This window comes from Mixophyes fleayi, chromosome 2 (assembly GCF_038048845.1).
Source record: "Mixophyes fleayi isolate aMixFle1 chromosome 2, aMixFle1.hap1, whole genome shotgun sequence".
Taxonomy (NCBI): Eukaryota; Metazoa; Chordata; class Amphibia; order Anura; family Limnodynastidae; genus Mixophyes; species Mixophyes fleayi.
In genome coordinates, this window is record NC_134403.1 from 165,996,717 (window position 1) to 166,016,520 (window position 19,804).

General features: G+C 39.7%; 1 protein-coding gene across 4 annotated transcripts in view; it reads right to left on the reverse strand.

The window, feature by feature from the left end:
• Positions 1-19,804, reverse strand: part of LOC142138328 (uncharacterized) — a 58,853-nt gene that overhangs the window by 11,959 nt on the left and 27,090 nt on the right. For all 4 annotated transcript variants that reach the window (XM_075194923.1, XM_075194924.1, XM_075194921.1 and 1 more), the window contains exons 6-7: positions 18,601-18,662; positions 300-375 (exon numbers count right to left, since the gene is read on the reverse strand). In XM_075194923.1, the coding sequence (XP_075051024.1) occupies positions 300-375; positions 18,601-18,662 (138 nt within the window). The remainder of the gene's footprint in view (positions 1-299; positions 376-18,600; positions 18,663-19,804) is intronic.

Sequence of the window (19,804 nt, forward strand, 5' to 3'; positions counted from 1 at the left end):
ACAGTGAGTACAAATGATTGGAGTGAAAATGAGCTGTGTCTCTGATTAGTTAAAATGAAAAAAATAGCACAGTCTAAAGTGTTGTAGAAGGGAAACAAGAAATGAACATACAACACTGTGTATTTAGAAAGGAGCATGAAACCACTGTGTATCAAGCAACAAGGCAAATGATGGCTGAATTCAAAGTAGCCTTAGATGTAATAATATGTTGTGTCTGTGAAAAAGCAATGAAATACTTATACACACAATATTAAATAAACACCTTCTTCAAAATGTATAATTTTTTTAAAAATGAGTACCGTTACACGAGCGCACTCCTTTTCTCACAGGAGAATGTATGAGGGTTGAGCATATTGTGTCTGTAGAATGTTCAGCCTAAAGAGACAAATTAAATGCATTAGTTTCCTTTTTTTAGTAGACAAATAGCTCATGTTTTATTCATCATACCCAAAGAAATGTTTTATTTTATTTTTTATTGCGTTTGGGCAACCTCATGCAAACTTAGGGGATCACATATTTGGTATATAGGGGTAATGTGACCAAAAGGGAACAAACCCTATAAGAACGTAAATAAAACAAAGACAGTTGGGGCATGTTTATGAAAACTGGTGTACAGGAAAATAAAAAGATAGTGTTGCCATAGGTAATCAGTTTGTCTTTTTTTTTTAGTGCAGCACATAAGATTAAAGCGAATGCATGTTCCAATTTTTAAAAAAGTTCTCTGAATAAGCACAGGCATGTAAACTTTGCGTAAAATTATCAAATATATCGACACATTTTCTATTTTTTGGCTGAAGTCTGCACTTGTATATTTGTATATAATATAATATTATATTGTAAAGGAACATTTTTAGGCTGTTGCAATGAAGGTGGTTCTTCTAGCAGCAGTCTGCATTACTGCACCTTAGTGTACTAGCGCTCCCGGAAGGTGCATTGCAATGCGGAGCACAACTTTATGTGATGAAATCTGTGCCGACACAGCTACTAATACAATTTCTTGCCATTGGCTGTAACAAGGTTACATTTTTCTCTTGTAAAGGATCATAAATTACTTATAGGAAAATGTAGAATTTTATTATATCCAAATTACAGTATGATATGACATCAATAGCAAGGGCTGGTTTAATGCCAAACCGTAAACCTAGTATAAGCTTTAAAACTATTCAGATCCTAATCAAATGAACTTTTAATGTAATTTGAATCAATGTCTCAAAGCAAAACAAAGTTTAACTTTTACTGCTCTTAAAAAAATAGAACACACTATTTCTGTAATACAGTGTTTTCAATTTTTTAATTCCATAGTTTTGAATAGGTGTTCATTAATACCTTGAAGCAGCCCTATGTGTTACTGCAAAGATCACAAGAAGTAAAGAGCTGCAGCACCATGGGGAGATGAAACAAGGGCAGGAAAATCTCTCTATATAGATGGAATCCATAATTTTCAGGACAGTATCACTGGGATGTAAAAAAAACTAAATGGGTGGGCAATAGCAGGAATTCCTCAAACTGTGTCTGTGGGTAGCACGGTGGCTTAGTGGTTAGCACTTCTGCCTCAGAGCACTGCAGTCATGAGACCATGGCCTTATCGGTGGTAGTCGCTTTCACGAATATAAAAACACACATAATGAAGATACCTACAAAAAAACAAAACAAAACAAGGACTTTGACACCGACAGGGATATAATGAAAACTTACCTGAAGAGCGAAATCTGACGTTTCCAAAGACAGCGCCATGCTGACAGGTACTGAACCCGAACACACTGCTAGCCTGCACTTCACTTACACGTCAATTAACAAATACACACTTCACATTAAAGTGTGTATTTGTGGGGTCCGGACACTGCCGCTTTAAATTATGATTTCTCTAGGTCACTCTGCTAATTGACGTGTAAGTGAAGTGCCGGCTAGCAGTGTCTTCAGGTTCACTACCTATCAGCATGACGCTGTCTTCGGAAACGTCAAGTGTCGCTTTTTATGCAAGTCTTGATTATATCCCTGGCGGTGTCAAAGTCCTCGTTTTTCTTTTCTAGGTATCTTCGTTGTCAGTATTTTCACATTAGTGAAAACGTATCCAACCCGGCCTTATCTGTGTGGAGTTTGTATGTTCTCCACGTGGTTGCGTGGGTTTTCTTCAGTGCTATGGAATTAGTGGCGCTATATATGAAAAAAAAATAAAGTCACTTTGTGGGCCATTTGTAAGTCAGAGTTAAGACATGGCAGGAAGGCACATTTTAGTATGCAGAAAACATAGAAGAGCAGTGCAACCTTTGATAAAAAAAAAACCCCACACATTAAATGACCACTAGCCCTATTCTTGTTTTCGAACTTTGTCTTTGTAATTGTCTAACAAATATTAAGAGATGATAATAAAATAATAGTCCTGTTACAGAGCTTTAAAAAATATTAATAAAGATTGCATGGATCCTTTTGCTGCCAAGGGGCAGCCATTTTTAAAAATTAAAGTATAGCTCAGATTATGACATACTTCTGTTAACATTTCTATTTGCCCACTTCCTGGTAAACAAAACTATTTTTACATTTACAGGTTCAGCTTTCCATTTTTATATAACAAACTATTTTTGTTGTATCTAAAGTTATCAGGTAATTAAGAAAATAAATTTAAAACATGTCTGATAGAGGGGAGATCAGGTAAAAAGACTTTGCAATGACTGTCTGGCTCATTCAGCACTGATACCGTTGGAAGACAGGGATCACAGAGTATGCAGAAAGGTGGATACTGACCTCTATTAATGTCCAGAACCCATTGTTTTTGGATAGTATGAGAATCATCATGTTCCAAGAAAAAATGTCTTTGCTGAAGCTGAAGGGATACTTGTGTGATCCCGTTACTCTGGGCTTTCCGTACCATTCTAGATTTAAGGAGACTCAATCACTTTGTCTATGCAAGACTTTTTCATATGGCAAATTCAATTCTCACTGCTATAAGCGAAGGGAATGTTCTCACATGTATAAATATTCAGGATGCTTACTTTCATATCCCTGTTGCAGATCATCACCAGAGAGATACCTCGGGTTCTGTGTACTAAGATAGCATTTCCAGTTCACTTGGCAACCCCCCAACCCACAGAAGTTTCACCAAAGTATTAATACCACTGGTGGTAGAATTACAGAGGGGATGACTCTCTGGCCCTATCTGGTTGACATGCTGGTAATGGGAGAGTCAGAACACATTGTCCTAAACAGGACAGCTCAAGTAATGTCCTTTCTACAGGAACACAGCTGTATTATAAATAAAGCAGAGCATCATATGATGCCATCACAACAGATACAATTTGGCAGGGGGGGGGGGTCCAAATAAACACTGTACAAAACAAAGTATCTCTAACAAAAGGGCAAAGCCTCAAGATCTAATCCTTAACTTGTAATCTACAAATTCGAAATCAGATTACAATATTTAGGGGCCTCCACCTTCTGGGAATGCTTGAATCTACTAAAGGAATTCTTCTCTTGGCAAGGTGGAAAATGCGAAATCTAGTTAGACTTACTCACTCAGTGGAATCTCAGACAAATATCAGTGGGTCATGCCAATTGATTAACGAGAAACACCTGCGAGTCTCAACGTTCAGAACCAGACTGCTTCCAATAAGACAGACTTCAGTACCACAGGCTGGGGCCACATCTTCTATTAAAAGTAGCACAGGTGCATGGTCACAGAAAGAAAAGAAATTACATAAATGTTCTGTGGTCAGTCAATTCAGTCCTTTCATCCTCTCTTACAGGAAAGCGGCTCAGGGTATTCTCAGAAACAGTACTGCAGTCACCTTCATAAATTGCTAAGGAAGTACAAGGAGCAGAGTCATGATGGCAGAAGTATCAAAAGTCATATCAAGGGCAGATAGAAACCTGGATTTGCTCTCGGAACTTCATGTGGCAGGCAGACAGAACGTCACAGCCAATAACCTCAGCCAAATACATGTTCATCCAGGAGACTGAACTCTGCACCATGAAATATTCCAGTTGCGCCCTCAACCAGACATAATGGTAACAAATCAGAACACCAAAGTGTCCAGGTTTTTCTCTTGCCATAAAGATAACACCCAGGAATAGAGAAAATTTGATGGTCTGTCAGGAGCTTGATACATGAGGTTAAGTGCTTCAGATTGTATATTAGTCAAGCCAGATTGCAATGGAAAAGAATGCTTAGTGGGGCTGTATGTGCCAGTCACACAGTAATGTTGATTAGGTTGTCAGCGGGTTGTTTGAGCATAGAAAGAGAATAAATGTAAATTTTTAATAAATTGTACAGAGGGGTGGTAATTGGGTAGAATAGCCTAGGGAAGTTAAGAAAGGGATTTGTGAATTTGAGAAGTTTACCTAGAATGATGAGTTTTTATGGAACACTTGAAGGTTTGGAGGCAAGTGGAAAGACTTGTTGCACGAGGCAGAAAATTCCAAAGAGAAGGTGCAGTCCAAAAAAAGGTCTTGTAACCCGAAACGGTAGCAGGTAATGACTGTGGTCGAGAGGCGCAAATCTTGGACAGAAGGGAAGTGACAAGTTGGGAGATACCTTGCAACGAGGGAAGAGAAGTATGTTGGTGCCGTTTTCTTAAGTGCTTTCTACAGTATGTTATCATAAGCATTTTATATCGGTAGGTACAGAAATCAAATGTAGGGACAGAAAGTGAAAGCAGCGGCAGAAAAATTGTTGGCAAGGAAAATTAAAAATCAAATGATATGCTAGGATGTGTAAACAAATTGATGGCTTACTTCTGCAGTTAAAAAAGGGTGTGTAAGCGGTTTGCGTCTACAAATCTTATGAGTTTCATTAGTTGATGTCATGGAGAGATAGGGTAATTCCATGATTAAGCAATAGCGAAACGTACGTCGGGACGACGTCACGCTTGAGTGACGTCAGACCCGGAAGTGGGCGGGGCTAGCCGCAGAGTTTTGCCACTAATGTAAACTTAACAAACTGGTAATGAGAGTCTTTCTAACAGCATATACTAGCGTTACTATACCTCTTATCCCATTATAGCAACTTATTGGAAGACTATATGGGGATATAATACTAGCGATCTGGCGCTGCTGTAGTGAGACCGGTACTATAGAGATCAATTGCTGTATACGAGTCTTTCAGCAGTTACTGATACCTAGTATGCCATATTAACCATTAGTGCATATAACTACTAAAAAAAGACTATTCGTAAGTCTTAGGAACTTTTACCCGAAATGTACTAGGCATAATACTTTGAGTTACAACTCATCAGCCTAAGTAGGCATATATATGTGTATATATATGTGTGTGTATATATATATATATATATATATATATATATATATATATATATATATATATATATATATATATATATATATATATATATATATGAACATAAGCAACTATATACTTGGTAATCTCCTGATATATCATACAGGACTCGTGGCTCATGAATCTCTATTATGTATTAAACATACGGTACTCCTACGGAAGACTCTCAATTGGATTAATACTGTGGGAGAATACATTAGGCAATACTGCCATCTACAGTTCACACTAAACACAACATATATATTTAGTACTATATAAGTGATACATTGTCACGATACAGATTGTGTAAGATTCTTACTACCCTATCTGATATATATATATAGACGTGTCTGTGTTGTATATATTCCCACAAGAGATCCTTTATCAGTCACTTTCTCTATGGAAGTGTATACATTTTGACTGGCTCCACCCCAGGGTCAATTCATTTTTAAACTCTATACTTTTCAACACTACATTCTTCTTATATTTCGCTTTTTTATTTGTGTGGTATACTTATATGTATCAATTTTAGCGCATACCAATAAAAACATTATGTATTAATTAATTACCTATATGTACCTGGAGTGCTTACCTAGGTCATTAATCTTTTTTCTCTTATGGACCACGAGTTTCATTAGTTGGCAACCTTATGCAGGCCCGCTCAATCTCAAGACACTTGTAAACACTTCTATCATAGCTTCTGGTAGGGAGTGTTGTGTCCTATACTGTTTGAAGGTTTAGCTGCTCATTATGAATAGTGTTATCAGTTCAACATACGATCAGCACAGTTCTGCTACATATTGTATTATTTCTAAAAATATCAAACTTCAAAATTTAACAAACAGAGTTTATGAGTCTACTAACTAGCACAGAGATACCTTTCAATAAGTAGCTATAGAATGTATAACGATATATACAAAGCCAATCCAAGTCGTAGGTGGTCATAATTGCGACAGATGTAACGTTGGCACTCAACCTGCTGACATGAAAATGTCGACATTTACATTATGCACACATGTTGACAATATAGTCAGTATGATTCACAATGCCGCCATTAAAAGACCAATGCCACTGGGTCCGGGGTATAGTTTATGTCGGTAGGTTAAGTGCCGACATTACATCCGTTGCAATTATGTACTTTACTGTGACGAAACGAATGTGATACGCAAATCATTGTTTCTCGTTTGTCACATAATGTGGATTATAACAAATACTTTTTATAGCCCTTCTTTTGTTCCCCTGCTCACCAGACTACAACTGCATTGTCCAATTACATGTGGCTAAGGGGACATTGTAGTTCAGTGTACATATGTATATTGTATATTGATGACTTGCAGTAAGGTTGCTATTCAAGGGACGGATGATGTGGTAAATCTGCCTGGCATTTATTTACTGTGTGTACATAATACTCTAGTGTTGTTTGCATGACAATAAATATACTGTTGTATTTGTATAACTGCATTTTGCCTAAGTGACCATACGAATCCTAGAAGGTACTGGGTAGACTTCCCTGGCATAGAAAGGCACCCGTGGGTGGCCAGCCAGCGTGAAGTGGGTAGCATTGGGCCAGATACACCCGGTATCTTCACACTTACCTATCCAGGGTTATTTCAAAATAAGTAGTTTTAGGGCTGTAATATGTGTCTCTTTTAGAAGGATTACATTATGATGCTAACTTCTGATACACTTAAAACACCAGTGGCCTTTTAACTTGGTTATTTAAGCCTTGGATATTCCAGAATAAAATAGGCGTTTAGTAGGATTTACCTTGGCCATATGCAAATTAACTAGTAATTCAGCCACTCTCTGTGAGTAAACTATGAAGGCATATTGCCCTACACCAGTGGTTCCCAAACTTTTGCAGTTCGCGGCACCCTTAGAGTCTCCAAATTTTTTCAAGGCACCCCTCCAAAATAATTATTGAGCAGTCCTGTTTTAGAAGTAGTTGGGTCAAAAAATTGTAATAAGTATTTAGGTCAGGACAGAAATACTTATTTATTTGTATGCAAAAATGCCCCCTCTGCATCCAGACACTCTGTCCTCAGGCACTCGGTCCCCTCTGCATCCAGACACACTGCCCTCTCTCACGCTGTCCCCCCTCCTCTGCCCTCTCTCACCCTCCTCTGCCCTCTCTCACGCTGTCCTCCTCCTCTGCCCTCTCTCACGCTGTCCTCCTCCTCTGCCCTCTCACGCTGTGTCCCCCTCCACTGCCCCTCTCACGCTGTCCCCTCCTACGCTGTGTCCCCCTCCACTGTCCCTCTCACGCCGTCACACTCCTCTGCCCAGCTGTCACACTCCTCTGCCCCGCTGTCACCCTCCTTTGCCCAGCTGTCACCCTCCTCTGCTCTCTGTCCGCCTCCTCTGCGCTCTGTCCGCCTCCTCTGCCCCGCTGTCACACTCCTCTGCCCAGCTGTCACACTCCTCTGCTCTCTGTCCGCCTCCTCTGCCCAGCTGTCACGATCCCTCTCACTCCTCTGCCGCGGGCCAGCCATAGAAAAAAAGAAAGAACACAGAAACTTACCAATCCGCCTGGCCCCAGCATCCACCTCTCTCCCGCAGCTTTCACTGACGTCGATATTCAGTGACAGCTGCGGGAGAGAGGTGGATTCTGGGTCCCGGCAGGATTGGTAAGTTTCTGTGTTCCTTCTTTTTTTCTATGGCTGGCCAGCGGCACCCGAGTGACAGCGCCGCGGCACCCCTGGGAGCCGCGGCGCACAGTTTGGGAACAGCCGCCTTACAACCAAAACAGCAAGTTATATCTACAAATAAAAGAATGATAAATTCATAGATGGGTAGTAGTGTAAATAGTCACCTCATATCTACTGCCACAATTCACCCAGGAGGAGTGTAATTCTTAAATGAATAATACACAATGAATACATAATTCATACATACTTACTCTTCTGGAATGTTGTGGAGGCTCCTCCCAAATCTCGGGGAGTCCTTCCGGACAAACAGAAACTCTCCTGGATCCCCCCAACATGAGGGCTATGGTGACACCCCTCCTGCACTTGCCAGCTGACCTCCACTCCTGGATCACTTTTGCTCGCCTAGGCAAACTGGAGTCAAATAATGAGCCTCCACCTTCTCCAACTAATCTCTGAAGTGCGTCCAGGCACACCTTCCTCAGTATGTTCCAGGAAGACGATGAAGCAGGCTTATTTTCCAAATCTTTAGATTCAGGTAGCAAGGCAGTATGTTTGTGTTAAAATCCTCCATTTTTATATATCTGCTTCTACAGATTAGTGGTGCATGCTTAGGTTTCAACCACGTCTTGCCTGAGCATGGCGAAATAAATATTGACTAAATGACATCTGGTATTATAGAGTCAGCAGTCAAGCCAGAGGGAACTTCTCCAATGCCATTATTTTCTGCAGATTGCAGAGGTAAGATGGTGGGTGTTTCCTTGCTTTTGCCCACTAACTTAATTTTCAAGCCAGTCAAATGACTCAGCAGCTTTTATTTTTGGCAGTATTGGACGTCAAATGACAAGGCATTTAACCTCACTTGTCAGTTGTTCAATATCTCACTAGCTGGGGAGAAAATCAGAGACTCTATTCTAGACAGACAGTTTTGACTTAAACTCTCCATTGCTAGGAACACATTGAATAATTCCTGTGCTTGGCATAGCGGCACAAGGATTAAAACCCAGCCTGCATAAAAATAGATCCCTTGCCCCATATGGCTGCTCAGTAAAAGTTGGAGTTTTGGACCAGCTCAGAGCTGGAGGAGATTGGGTCTTTCTTATACTTTAATGGGAAACATCTTGCGCATTCCAGCTGCACTAAGGTGGAGAAGTGCATTTCTAGCCATAAATTAGGTTAATTCACCTGTATTTTAGTAGAAAAGTCAAAAGATTTATTTCATGAAAGCAGGTTGAATTTTTTTTTATTTCACACCATAGCACATGTCTAATTTGTGGAGGGGTCTCCTGAGAGCAAATAGGAGGGGGGCACAGTGGTAGTATGCATTAGACGGGCTCTCAAGACTCACAGGTGGAAGACCAATCAAGCTTCGACAATGACCGCTACTGGTGAAGGATTTTCAAGCTAGGAGAGCTTGAGGGCAAATGACAATTATTGATATCATCGGCAGTTGCTGCCAGACAGGGCAGGCATCTTAATTCTATTAAATCAGGCACAGGCACACATATCTTTTGACATTGTTAAAATTACAATATAGAATGGGACCGTTTACATATGTATCAATTAATCAAGCTCATTTATATGAAATAAAGTTATATTATATAATACATCATATTATAGGATTAACGGCAATTTCATATGTGCCAAAATTTTACACAACACTGCACATTAAGAGGATTTAGTCACAAACCAACTACATACAATGGATCCTTGCAGGGCAGCAAAAGGCAAAATAATCTTGACAATTTGGAAAATAGGCTTCAACAAAGCAGTATCATCAGCTATTTATATAGCACCACTAATTTCGAAGCGCTGTACAGTGAACTCACTCGAAATTATCCTTGCCCCATTGGAGCTTACAGTCTAAATTTCCTAACATACACACACACAGACAGAGAGACTAAGGACAATTTAATAATAGGAGGGATTCAACAGAGGGTTCTAAGTGGCTAGTCCCTCTTCCGTAACTAGTCATCTTTATGTGGCCGCGGATCGCAAGATACATTCCACCCTCCCTCCCCTATGTGTGATTGCCTCCTCCATCCCCTATGTATGCTGTCACTGATACGTTACATGGGATGCGCACCATAGACAGAAGAGACGGTCTCTCCAACACAGCACAACTGGAAGTATGGCGAGGGGGTGGTGTCATAATGTAATGAGCGAAGAGGTGGGGGGCACAGGGGTGTCGTAACGTAATGTGGATGAAAAGTGGGCGCTAATCATTTATTTGTAGCGTGATGTTTCATTTAAGGTAAGGTGATGGGACCTTTAATTTAAAGCTGTGGACTATTAACTAAATCAAAGCATAAAAGTGTGGTCGCACACAGGGAGCACTAACATCTGTTAATTATAAGATAATTCCGTTGTCATATGTAGATGGGGTGCTCTATCATATGTATCTAACTGATCAGAAAATGGAAGAAAAAGAAACAGGAGAGGCACTCAAGTCCCCCCAAAAAATATTAAATGTTTAAAACTTTATTTTATGGAAAACTTAATTAAAATTGATTACTTTTCAGACACAAAGGTGAAATATTGCTTAAAAATAATGTATGCGCATGTAAACCTAATGTGTATTAAAAAATGATAAAGGAAGACTTCAGTGGCGTAGCCAGCTAATATTAGAGCAGAACCCTTTAAGGATAATTTCCATATGTTACATTCTCCCACTGCATGTTTTAATGCAGTACACACAGTATTCCAACAATTAGTTCATCGGCAATGGGTGTCCTAATAATAATTTAGAGCACTGGATCCCTCATTTGCTCATCAAAAATATTCAAATGTCCAAGGGTGGGCAATTGTTGGGGTGGATAGATAGATATATATAAGACTCAAATTGCTATCAAGGTGTTAGGAACCCCTCTAGCCAGTACAGCACAACCCGAAGTCTGCTCTGCCAGTCAGGTGTTCACTGGAGCCCCTAGTGGTGGGGACAGACTTGGCCGCAGACTAGCAGAGGGTCGTGAAGTGCGTACCGACTAGGGAGAACCCAGGAAAGCGGAGTGAGGTCCAGGCAAGGGTCGAGGGCCGGCAGCAGACAGGAAATCCAAAGAACAAGCCGAGGTCAAGGGTCACGAGCAAACAGGAAAGTCGATAATCACGCCAAAGGTCGGGGTCACAGGAAACACAGGCAAGGTCCAAATCCAGGCAAGGGGTCATACACAGGCAATCCGATCTCAATATCCACAGGACAAAACTGTGAACACAGCAGGTCAGCAAACTGGCACAGGAAGCTATAACCGGCAGTGAGGCTGCAGACCTCACTGCCCTAAATACTGGTGGCCACCAATCAAAGCTCAGATCTGTAAAGGCCCACAGGGGGTAGTAATCACTGGGCCAAGCCCCCTTCATCAATCAGCCCACAGGCTGCTTATTGCGCGCATGCGCCCAGCTTCCAGTAGTCGGGACGCAGCGCTACAGAAGAAGCGTCCGACCGTTGCCGGAAGCGGAGAGGACGTCCCGGTCGTCAAGGTGACGGCCGGGACGCCAGGGGGAGACAGTTTGTGTACATGGGTGTTAGTCTCTGCATACAAATAATATGCCTGTATACAAATATTTGGTGCTGAACAATAAGTTTATTACTTGCTGGTGTTTAACACCTATATCGCTGCACTCTTATTAACTGCAAACATCCAAATGTACTTTAATTCCTCATAAGCACAAGTCAAAACGTTCTAGTATGCAGAGCGTGTCTCATAAATTTATTGGCACGGCCTGTAAACATGTCCGTTATATCGACACACTCCTGGTCCCACAGTCATACACACTATATTCAAATTATGGGAATACATCAATCAGTTTGTGGTTTCTGTGTGTATTGCGCTAGGCACAATAGACATAACCTAGGACTTGTTTTCACTGCATTCAATGCCGATGCCAAATGCCACTGCCAGGTTCCTTGACGTTTCTACCCGCAACGTACGTACGTTTCACATATCGCTTTATCAAGAGAGTAACCCGAACACGGGTCCTTAGGAGTTTATATATGTGAAATGCCCAATCCCGTTACTGCTGGTTTGATTGACATTTCAATTGGCAAATAGCAATAAAGGAAAGAGCTGAGAACATTTCTATGTATCGAGTTCCATAGATACTACAACAAATTCAAAAACATGTACATCCGATATTTACCCCACATTAATAGTGAACATATCTAATAGAGGTCTTTAATGCAATAAAATATACAAAGTATAATAAAAAGAGAAAGAAATACTCAGGTAAGTAATAGTTGGATGGAAAAGAATACATTACATAACCGCCCATATATTAAATTTGGGATATGAAAGAGTTATGAGGGAATACAGCAACGTCAATTATCCTTTGTTGCTCACTATTCATGGTCTAATATTCTCGAATGTGTTATCATATGTTTTTTATTTTTCATTCGTCTTTTTATCTTTCTATTATATATTATTTGTTTATTTATTTAGAATACAGTACACCAAAATATATTAAAAATATAAATACATGCATGCATTCATTTCGATACTATAAGTATCAAGGTGTAATCTGTTTTCAGCATTTGTCATGCTGTAAAAAACATTTGAACATCCACTGTATATTAAAATACATTGTTTGAGTGTTTCATAGAACAGCCGGCACACAAATGAATATCTCTTTATGCTCCTTACTTCAGGAAGCTAGCATAACTGTTATTCTCTTTGAGTCCTTGAGGGGCGAGGGAATGCAATAGGAAAATCCATCTACTTTCACGCTGTGAGAGATGTTTGTCAATATCCCCTCCTCTACTTTACTCTCACAATCCCAAAACATCTCAAACCTTTTGAGTTTCTATCGTGTTTTAAAAAGAAATGTTTGGCTATTGGTATCAATTGTTTCAGACATTGCTCTATCACGTTGGGCATTCCTAATTGATCCAACGTGTTCGAGAATTCTTAGTTTCAATTTTCTTAGTCTTACCTACATAAACTTTATTGCAGAATATATATGACCCCACTGGTATTGTAATTTATATATCCATTGATACGATGCTTTGGTCCATATCTATTCACAATTTCTAACATCTTTTCCAAACGGTCACAAGCTTTACAGCAACCACAACGGTATGATCCTTTGATTTTATCTTCCGACTTCTTATCAATGTAATGACTTCTAACCAACTATCTTTGAGATAGAGTGCAATTTAGTTGGAGACGTGCAACCAATCTCCTAGGGTGCTCTTCAGTCCGTCGTCCAATAGCAGAATCGGCCAATTTCTTTGGATTATAGGCTGGATTTCCCTTCATTCTTCACAAAAATCTCCTATAAATCTGATAGGATTTTGGTCATTTGGAGCTTTGGAAGAATAGATTAAACCACCCAGTCCTTCCCTCATACATCATTGGGGGCTTTTTTTAAACAGATCTTTTGCTATACCCTCTTTTTACCAGTCTGTGTTAATTCATTCGCCCGAATCTCAAAATCTTTAGAATTGGGTTGGATACTTATAATGAGTTCACTACATCCAAAAGGCTTAAACATTGAGTTTGATATTAAACAGGCTATCAATTGATTATTTCCCTTTTTCCATTGTAAGCCTTTTGATGTCTGGGAGTCTGATTTATGCATAGGCTTAATATAACATTTTATGTTTTTATTTAATTTAATGAATTTATTTTTTTATATCAATTTTGGATCTTGGTACTACATATTTTATGCAATTTTAGAATAACTACTCTAGCACTACATAGGGAGATTTGTAGTATAATAGGTAATAATTAACTCTGGTTTTCACGATAGGTTGGTTAATCGTGTGTTATATATGATACAATCTTTAGAGATTTACATCCATTGTGTGGTGGGCACATATGTTAGTTACCAGCACAGATTATTTGTACAATCATGATCTTTATAGATAACATATCAAAGCCATACTCTATATGCAAATGTGGGTGGAGTCGTTATACATACAGGGGCTATATATATGTCACTAAATTAAATAGCTGCCAATTAACCAGCAAGTATTTAAACACAATATCATCAGTGCACTAGCGCCGGTATATGGCAATGCTTTACTAATTTAATAAAAATAATATTATATAGGCTATACGGTTGTGGACATCAGACTATTTGAGTACATCACTAGTCCACCACCATCACTGGATTGTACAGCGGTGCGCTGAGGATTAGTTGTTCAGACTATTGATGTTCCAGAGAGAGGGGGTTGCTCTGGGCCCCAAGCAGCACGCTGAAGATCTGTTTATTCTGGGTAGTGCATTGATCTATTTGCAGGGAGGAAGGCCTAATAATTAAACGTGGGTGCTATTGATTGAATGCCAGGGCTGTTTGGTGCTTTTAAATTTTATGTACCTGTCTTTTTCCAAACAGCGCACCAACATTCCAGGATCAACAAAAGCTTAAGACACCAGCAGCCACAGGTAGTAAAAGCTGGAAGAACAGGTAGGAGAAAGCAGGACAGCCATCCAAGAGAAGCGTTATCTTAATTTTACAAAAGTCAAGCATGTGATGGGCTCTGAAGTGGGTATTGGGAGAGTCGGAGCAGTAGGCTGAAGCTTTGCCTAGGGCACCGACAAGTTTCAGTCTGTGTGAGGTTAAAGGAGGTTCTGGGGTGGTGAAAAATATTGTAATGCACATTAATTACTAGGAACTAGGGGAGTGGGACATGGAGCTTCCCACCCTGCTCCATCACACAGGCACACAATTTCCCTCATCTTGCTCTAAAATACTGACACCTTAACTCTCCCTCCCTGCTTCAACATACAGACCTCCCCAGTGGTCATATAGGCCTGAGTCATTAAGGAGAGCAAAATATAAAAGAGGAGTAACTTTGCACATGGGCAAAACCATGTTGCATTGGAGGGGAAGGTAAGTTTAAAATGTGGGGACAGATTTATAGTTGGGGTAGTGCATGTCTTAGATCAACTTTAAATTTCAGTGTAAAAATAAAAAGTTATGAAGTATTTGTGTGCTACATGAAAAAACAGACAGTATTTACCTTATATGCAAAATAGTACTAACTAATTTGTGCCCCTTGCATTGTAACATGGTTTGTCCCAGAGAACATTTATTTACTACTTTCCTTGCCTTACTTTCCTTAATGACTCAAGTCCATAGTGTGTATTTTACCCTATGTTACAGTTATTATGAAGAAAGTAATATATACAGTGCATCCAGAAAGTATTCACAGCGCTTCACTTTTTAAACATTTTGTTATGTTACAGCAGTCTTATTCCAAAACGAAATAAATGCCTTTTTTCCCCATCAACATTCTACACACAATAACCCCTTAATGACAACTCAAGTACATTCACAGAGTTGTCCTGAAGCCACTCCATTGATATCTTGGCTGTGTGCTTAGGGTCGGTGTCCTGCTGAAAGATGAACCGTCGCCCCAGTCTGAGGTCAAGAGCGCTCTGAAGTAGGTTTTCATTCAGGATGTCTCTGTACATTGCTGCATTTATCTTTCCCTCTATCCTGACTAGTCTCCCAGTTCCTGACGCTGAAACACATCCCCACAGCATGATGCTGCCATCATCATGCTTCACTGTAGGGATGGTATTGGCCTGGTGATGAGCTTTGCCTGGTTTCCTCCAAACATGACGCCTGGAATTCACGACAAAGAGTTCAATCTTTGTCTCATCAGACCAGAGAATTTTGTTTCTCATGGTCTGAGAGTCCTTCAGGTGCATTTTGGCAAACTTCAGGCGGCCTGCCATGTGCTTTTTACTAAGGAGTGGCTTCCGTCTGGCCACTCTAACATACAGGCCTGATTGGTGGATTGCTGCAGAGATGGTTGTCCTTCTTGAAGGTTCTCCTCTCTCAACAAAGGAATGCTGTAGCTCTGACAGAGCATTGGATTCTTGGCCACCTCCCTGACTAGGGCTCTTCTCCCCCGAACGCTCAGTTTAGACGGCCAGCCAGCTCTAGGAAGAGTCCTGGTGGTTCTGAACTTCTTCCATTTATGGATGATGGAGGCCACTGTGCTCATTGGGACATTCAAAAAAAGCAGATATTTTTCTGTACCCTACCCCAGATTTGTGCCTCGAGACAATCCTATCTCGGAGATCTACAGACAATCCCTTTGACTTCATGCATGGTTTGTGCTTTGATATGCACTGTCAAGTGTGGGACCTTATATAGACAGGTGTGTGCCTTGGCAAATTATGTCCAATCAACTGAATTTACCACAGGTGGACTCCAATTAAGGAACATCTCGAGGATGATCAGTGCACACAGGATGAACCTGAGCTCAATTTTGAATTTATTCCATTTTGGAATAAGGCTGTAACATTACAAAACGTGGAAAAAGTGAAGCACTGTGAATACTTAGCGGATACAGTGTGTGTGTATATACATACACATACACACAATATATATATATATATATATATATATATATATATATATATATATATATATATATATATATATATATATATATATATATATATATATATATATATATAGCTTTATTTGACAAGGGCCAGAACATCATTTTGTGTTCAATATTCATGCCCCGGTTGTGCGGATATCTACAGTTTTGAAATCGGCAGGAACAGAATTGTAGCCATTCACATTATTGGATTTTTCACAGCAGCACAGATTTCAGGACAGACTTGTTTTAAATAGCAGAGGCTTGAAGATCGAAAGGCTTCATTCCAAAAGCATTTTCTAGTTTCTCTGCCACACAGGTCCCTACCTAGCTTTGGTTATTGCTTTGTTTCATCTGGTGTTTTACTGATAATAACGGAAATAAAGTATGTGTTGAGAAGCATCTCAGACCATGCTGCCTTAACACTGACAATATTATTACATTCACCCTTGAGGACTCCATTTAGGAAGCAAAGGTGCAATGGATCTCAAGATAGACATGAATATAGCACAAGTAGTATGTCAGCTAGGCAATCTTTGACACAGGAACTTAAATCTATAAAAACTTTGGTGGCAACAAAAGAACTCTAATTTTATGTGTGCTCTACATGGTTACTGTGTCATTTTGTGCAAGTAAATTGAAAATAAACACTCCTTTTAAAAAAAAATAAAAAACAGTATGTCATAAAAGTGTAGAAGATAATGTGTAGAAGATAATGAAATGTTATTTAAACTTCCAATATGGAACAGCTTGTTAGTTGGTATAAATATATTTATGGTCACCTTATGTAACGCCAACTGAATTTTATGAGAATTTTCATTTTTTTCTCCTAAAAAGAATGTCCAGCAAGTGCCAGGACCGTCTCCTAAAGTTGATTCAGCTGCGGGATCGGGAAACCACCAGTGGAGAGCTGGCTCAGGAATGGCAACAGGCAGGTATGAGTGCATCTGCACGCACAGTGAGGTGAAGACTTTTGGAGGATGGCCTGGTGTCAAGAAGGCCAGCAAAGAAGCCACTTCTCTCCAGGAAAAACATCAGGGACAGACTGATATTCTGCAAAAGGTACAGGGATTGGACTGCTGAGGACTGAGGTAAAGTCATTTTCTCTGATGAATCCCCTTTCAGATTATTTGGGGCATCTGGAAAAACGCTTGTCTGGAGAAGGAAAGGAGAGCGCTACCATCAGTCCTGTGTGATGCCAACAGTAAAGCATCTTGAGACCATTCGTGTGGGGTTGCTTATTAGCCAAAGGAGTGGGCTCACTCACAATTTTGCCTAAGAACACAGCCATGAATAAAGAATGGTACCAAAACATCCTCCAAGAGCAACTTCTCCCAACCATCCAAGAACAGTTTGGTGACGAACAATGCCTTTTCCAGCATGATAGAGCACCTTGCCATAAGGCAAAAGTGATAATTAAGTGGCTCGGTGATCAAAACATCGAAATTTTGGGTCCATGGCCAGGAAACTTCATAGACCTTAATCCCATTGAGAACTTGTGGTCAATCCTCAAGAGGCAGGTGGACAAACAAAAACCCACAAATTCTGACAAACTCCAAGCACTGATTAGGCAAGAATGGGCGGCCATCAGTCAGCATGTGGCCCAAAAGTTGAGTGACAGCATGCCGGGGCGAATTGCAGAGGTCTCCAAATATTGACTCTTTGCATAAACTTAATGTAATGGTAATAAAAGCCTTTGACACTTATGAAACGCTTGTAATTTTACTTCAGTATACCATAGTAACATCTCACAAAAAGGTCTAAAAACACTGAAGCAGCAAACTTTGTGAAAACCAATACTTGCATCATTCTTTTGGCCATGTCTGTACACAATTTACCTTCAGATCTGTAAATCTCATCTCTCATAACCATCTGCTGGAAAAAATTGTGACTCTGTATACACTACAGATCTCTGCCTATGCTACTGTTAGAGGAATTATCGTGTGATCTGCATGATAATTGTATAGGGGTGAACCAAGATTAATTCTCACTGAACTGTGCATGGACACAATTTGTATGGCCAAGAACACTGCCCCCCACCCCAATAAAAAAGGGTTTTGACTTAATATGGTTGGCTGCATTATACCACTGTGTAGAATATATGACTAAATGGAAACTTTTTCGTTCAGTTCTCAGAATCATCTTGTTGCATTTAAATGTATGTAGAATAGAAGTTCCCATGCCATAAGATTCTCTTTCATACTGGATCAAGTTGTATGTTACATGTTACACTCCTTTAATATAGTGTCTTCATGATTTAGATTTAAAGTAAGCTTTTTTTCTGGAGCATATCAAAAGAATACTTACATGTTTAAAATAAAATATTGTCCAATGAAATATATATTTACCTTGTTCTTCAACAACCGCATAGTGCCATGGTTTTCAGTAAGGCAGTTATAAGATGTTTCTCCTGTTTATATAAAAGAACAGAAACACTAAACAACTATGTAGGTATGTTTTACCTAAGTCAATACTAACACATGTTTTTAAAGTAAATAGATTAAATCCTCTTGATGGAGTTTCTGAAAGCTGTTGTCTGGTTTCTCATGGACCAATAAGCAAAGTCCGCTGCTGTCAAGCAGATATATTCATAGTTGAATGGCTGCAAAGCCAGTGATGGCTGCTTAGTTAGTGTGTATAGCTCTAAGTGTGTATAGATACAAGTGTGAAACAAAAATGTAAACAGCATAATTCGGAGTTATACCGGAGTTACACTTGAGGAAACAGGAGAAGAACATTTTGCCTATTAACACAGCTTCACAAGGACAACTGTCAGTATTCACCTGAAACTCCATATTCTACCTCTGATGTTTTCAACTCACCCTGGCTACAAGCTACATGCAACATGAGGACTGTTTTGGACTCTGATCTCATTTTCCTCTCATCTCATGAAAGTTTGTTTTATTTATCAGTTTGTTTTCAATGCAAAATCCACTCTGTTTAATCTGCCTGCTGTACTACTTGCTCAACCACTCCCTACCCATGCTACAGTTATTTCAGTCCCCTTTCTCAGCACTGTACTTCAATTCTATTTAAGCTTTGTCTCCCTCTACAAGTAGGAAGAAACTATACTGTCTTTCAACCAATCTCCTCTCTCATGAGTCTGCAAAATCTCAGCTACTCAATTACCTGCTCTTTATTACTCTCCATTCAACACTTCCACCCACTCCCCCACATCATTACTTTATACTATCCAGACATCCAGGAATACACTACATTTGCTGCAGCCTAACTCTGCACTACTTATCTGATTACACTGGACATTGCAATTAGGCAATTCCTTTAATTCCTCATTTTTGCTATTTGACTCATAGTCCCAATGCTTGCCAAAATATTTTTCTTTATCTCTTTTCATGGCATTATCTTTAGGACTATATCATCCCTCACCCATCCTGCAACACACACCTCTGTCCACATTGCCCCTTCATTACTTCATTCACCTCTAATGAACAATCATGAACTCTTTTGCTATTTAAATTCAATAACTTTAACAGCCTCACCCTGCCACCAGAAACTAAAAGGACACACATCTTACAATCATCTTTCCTACCT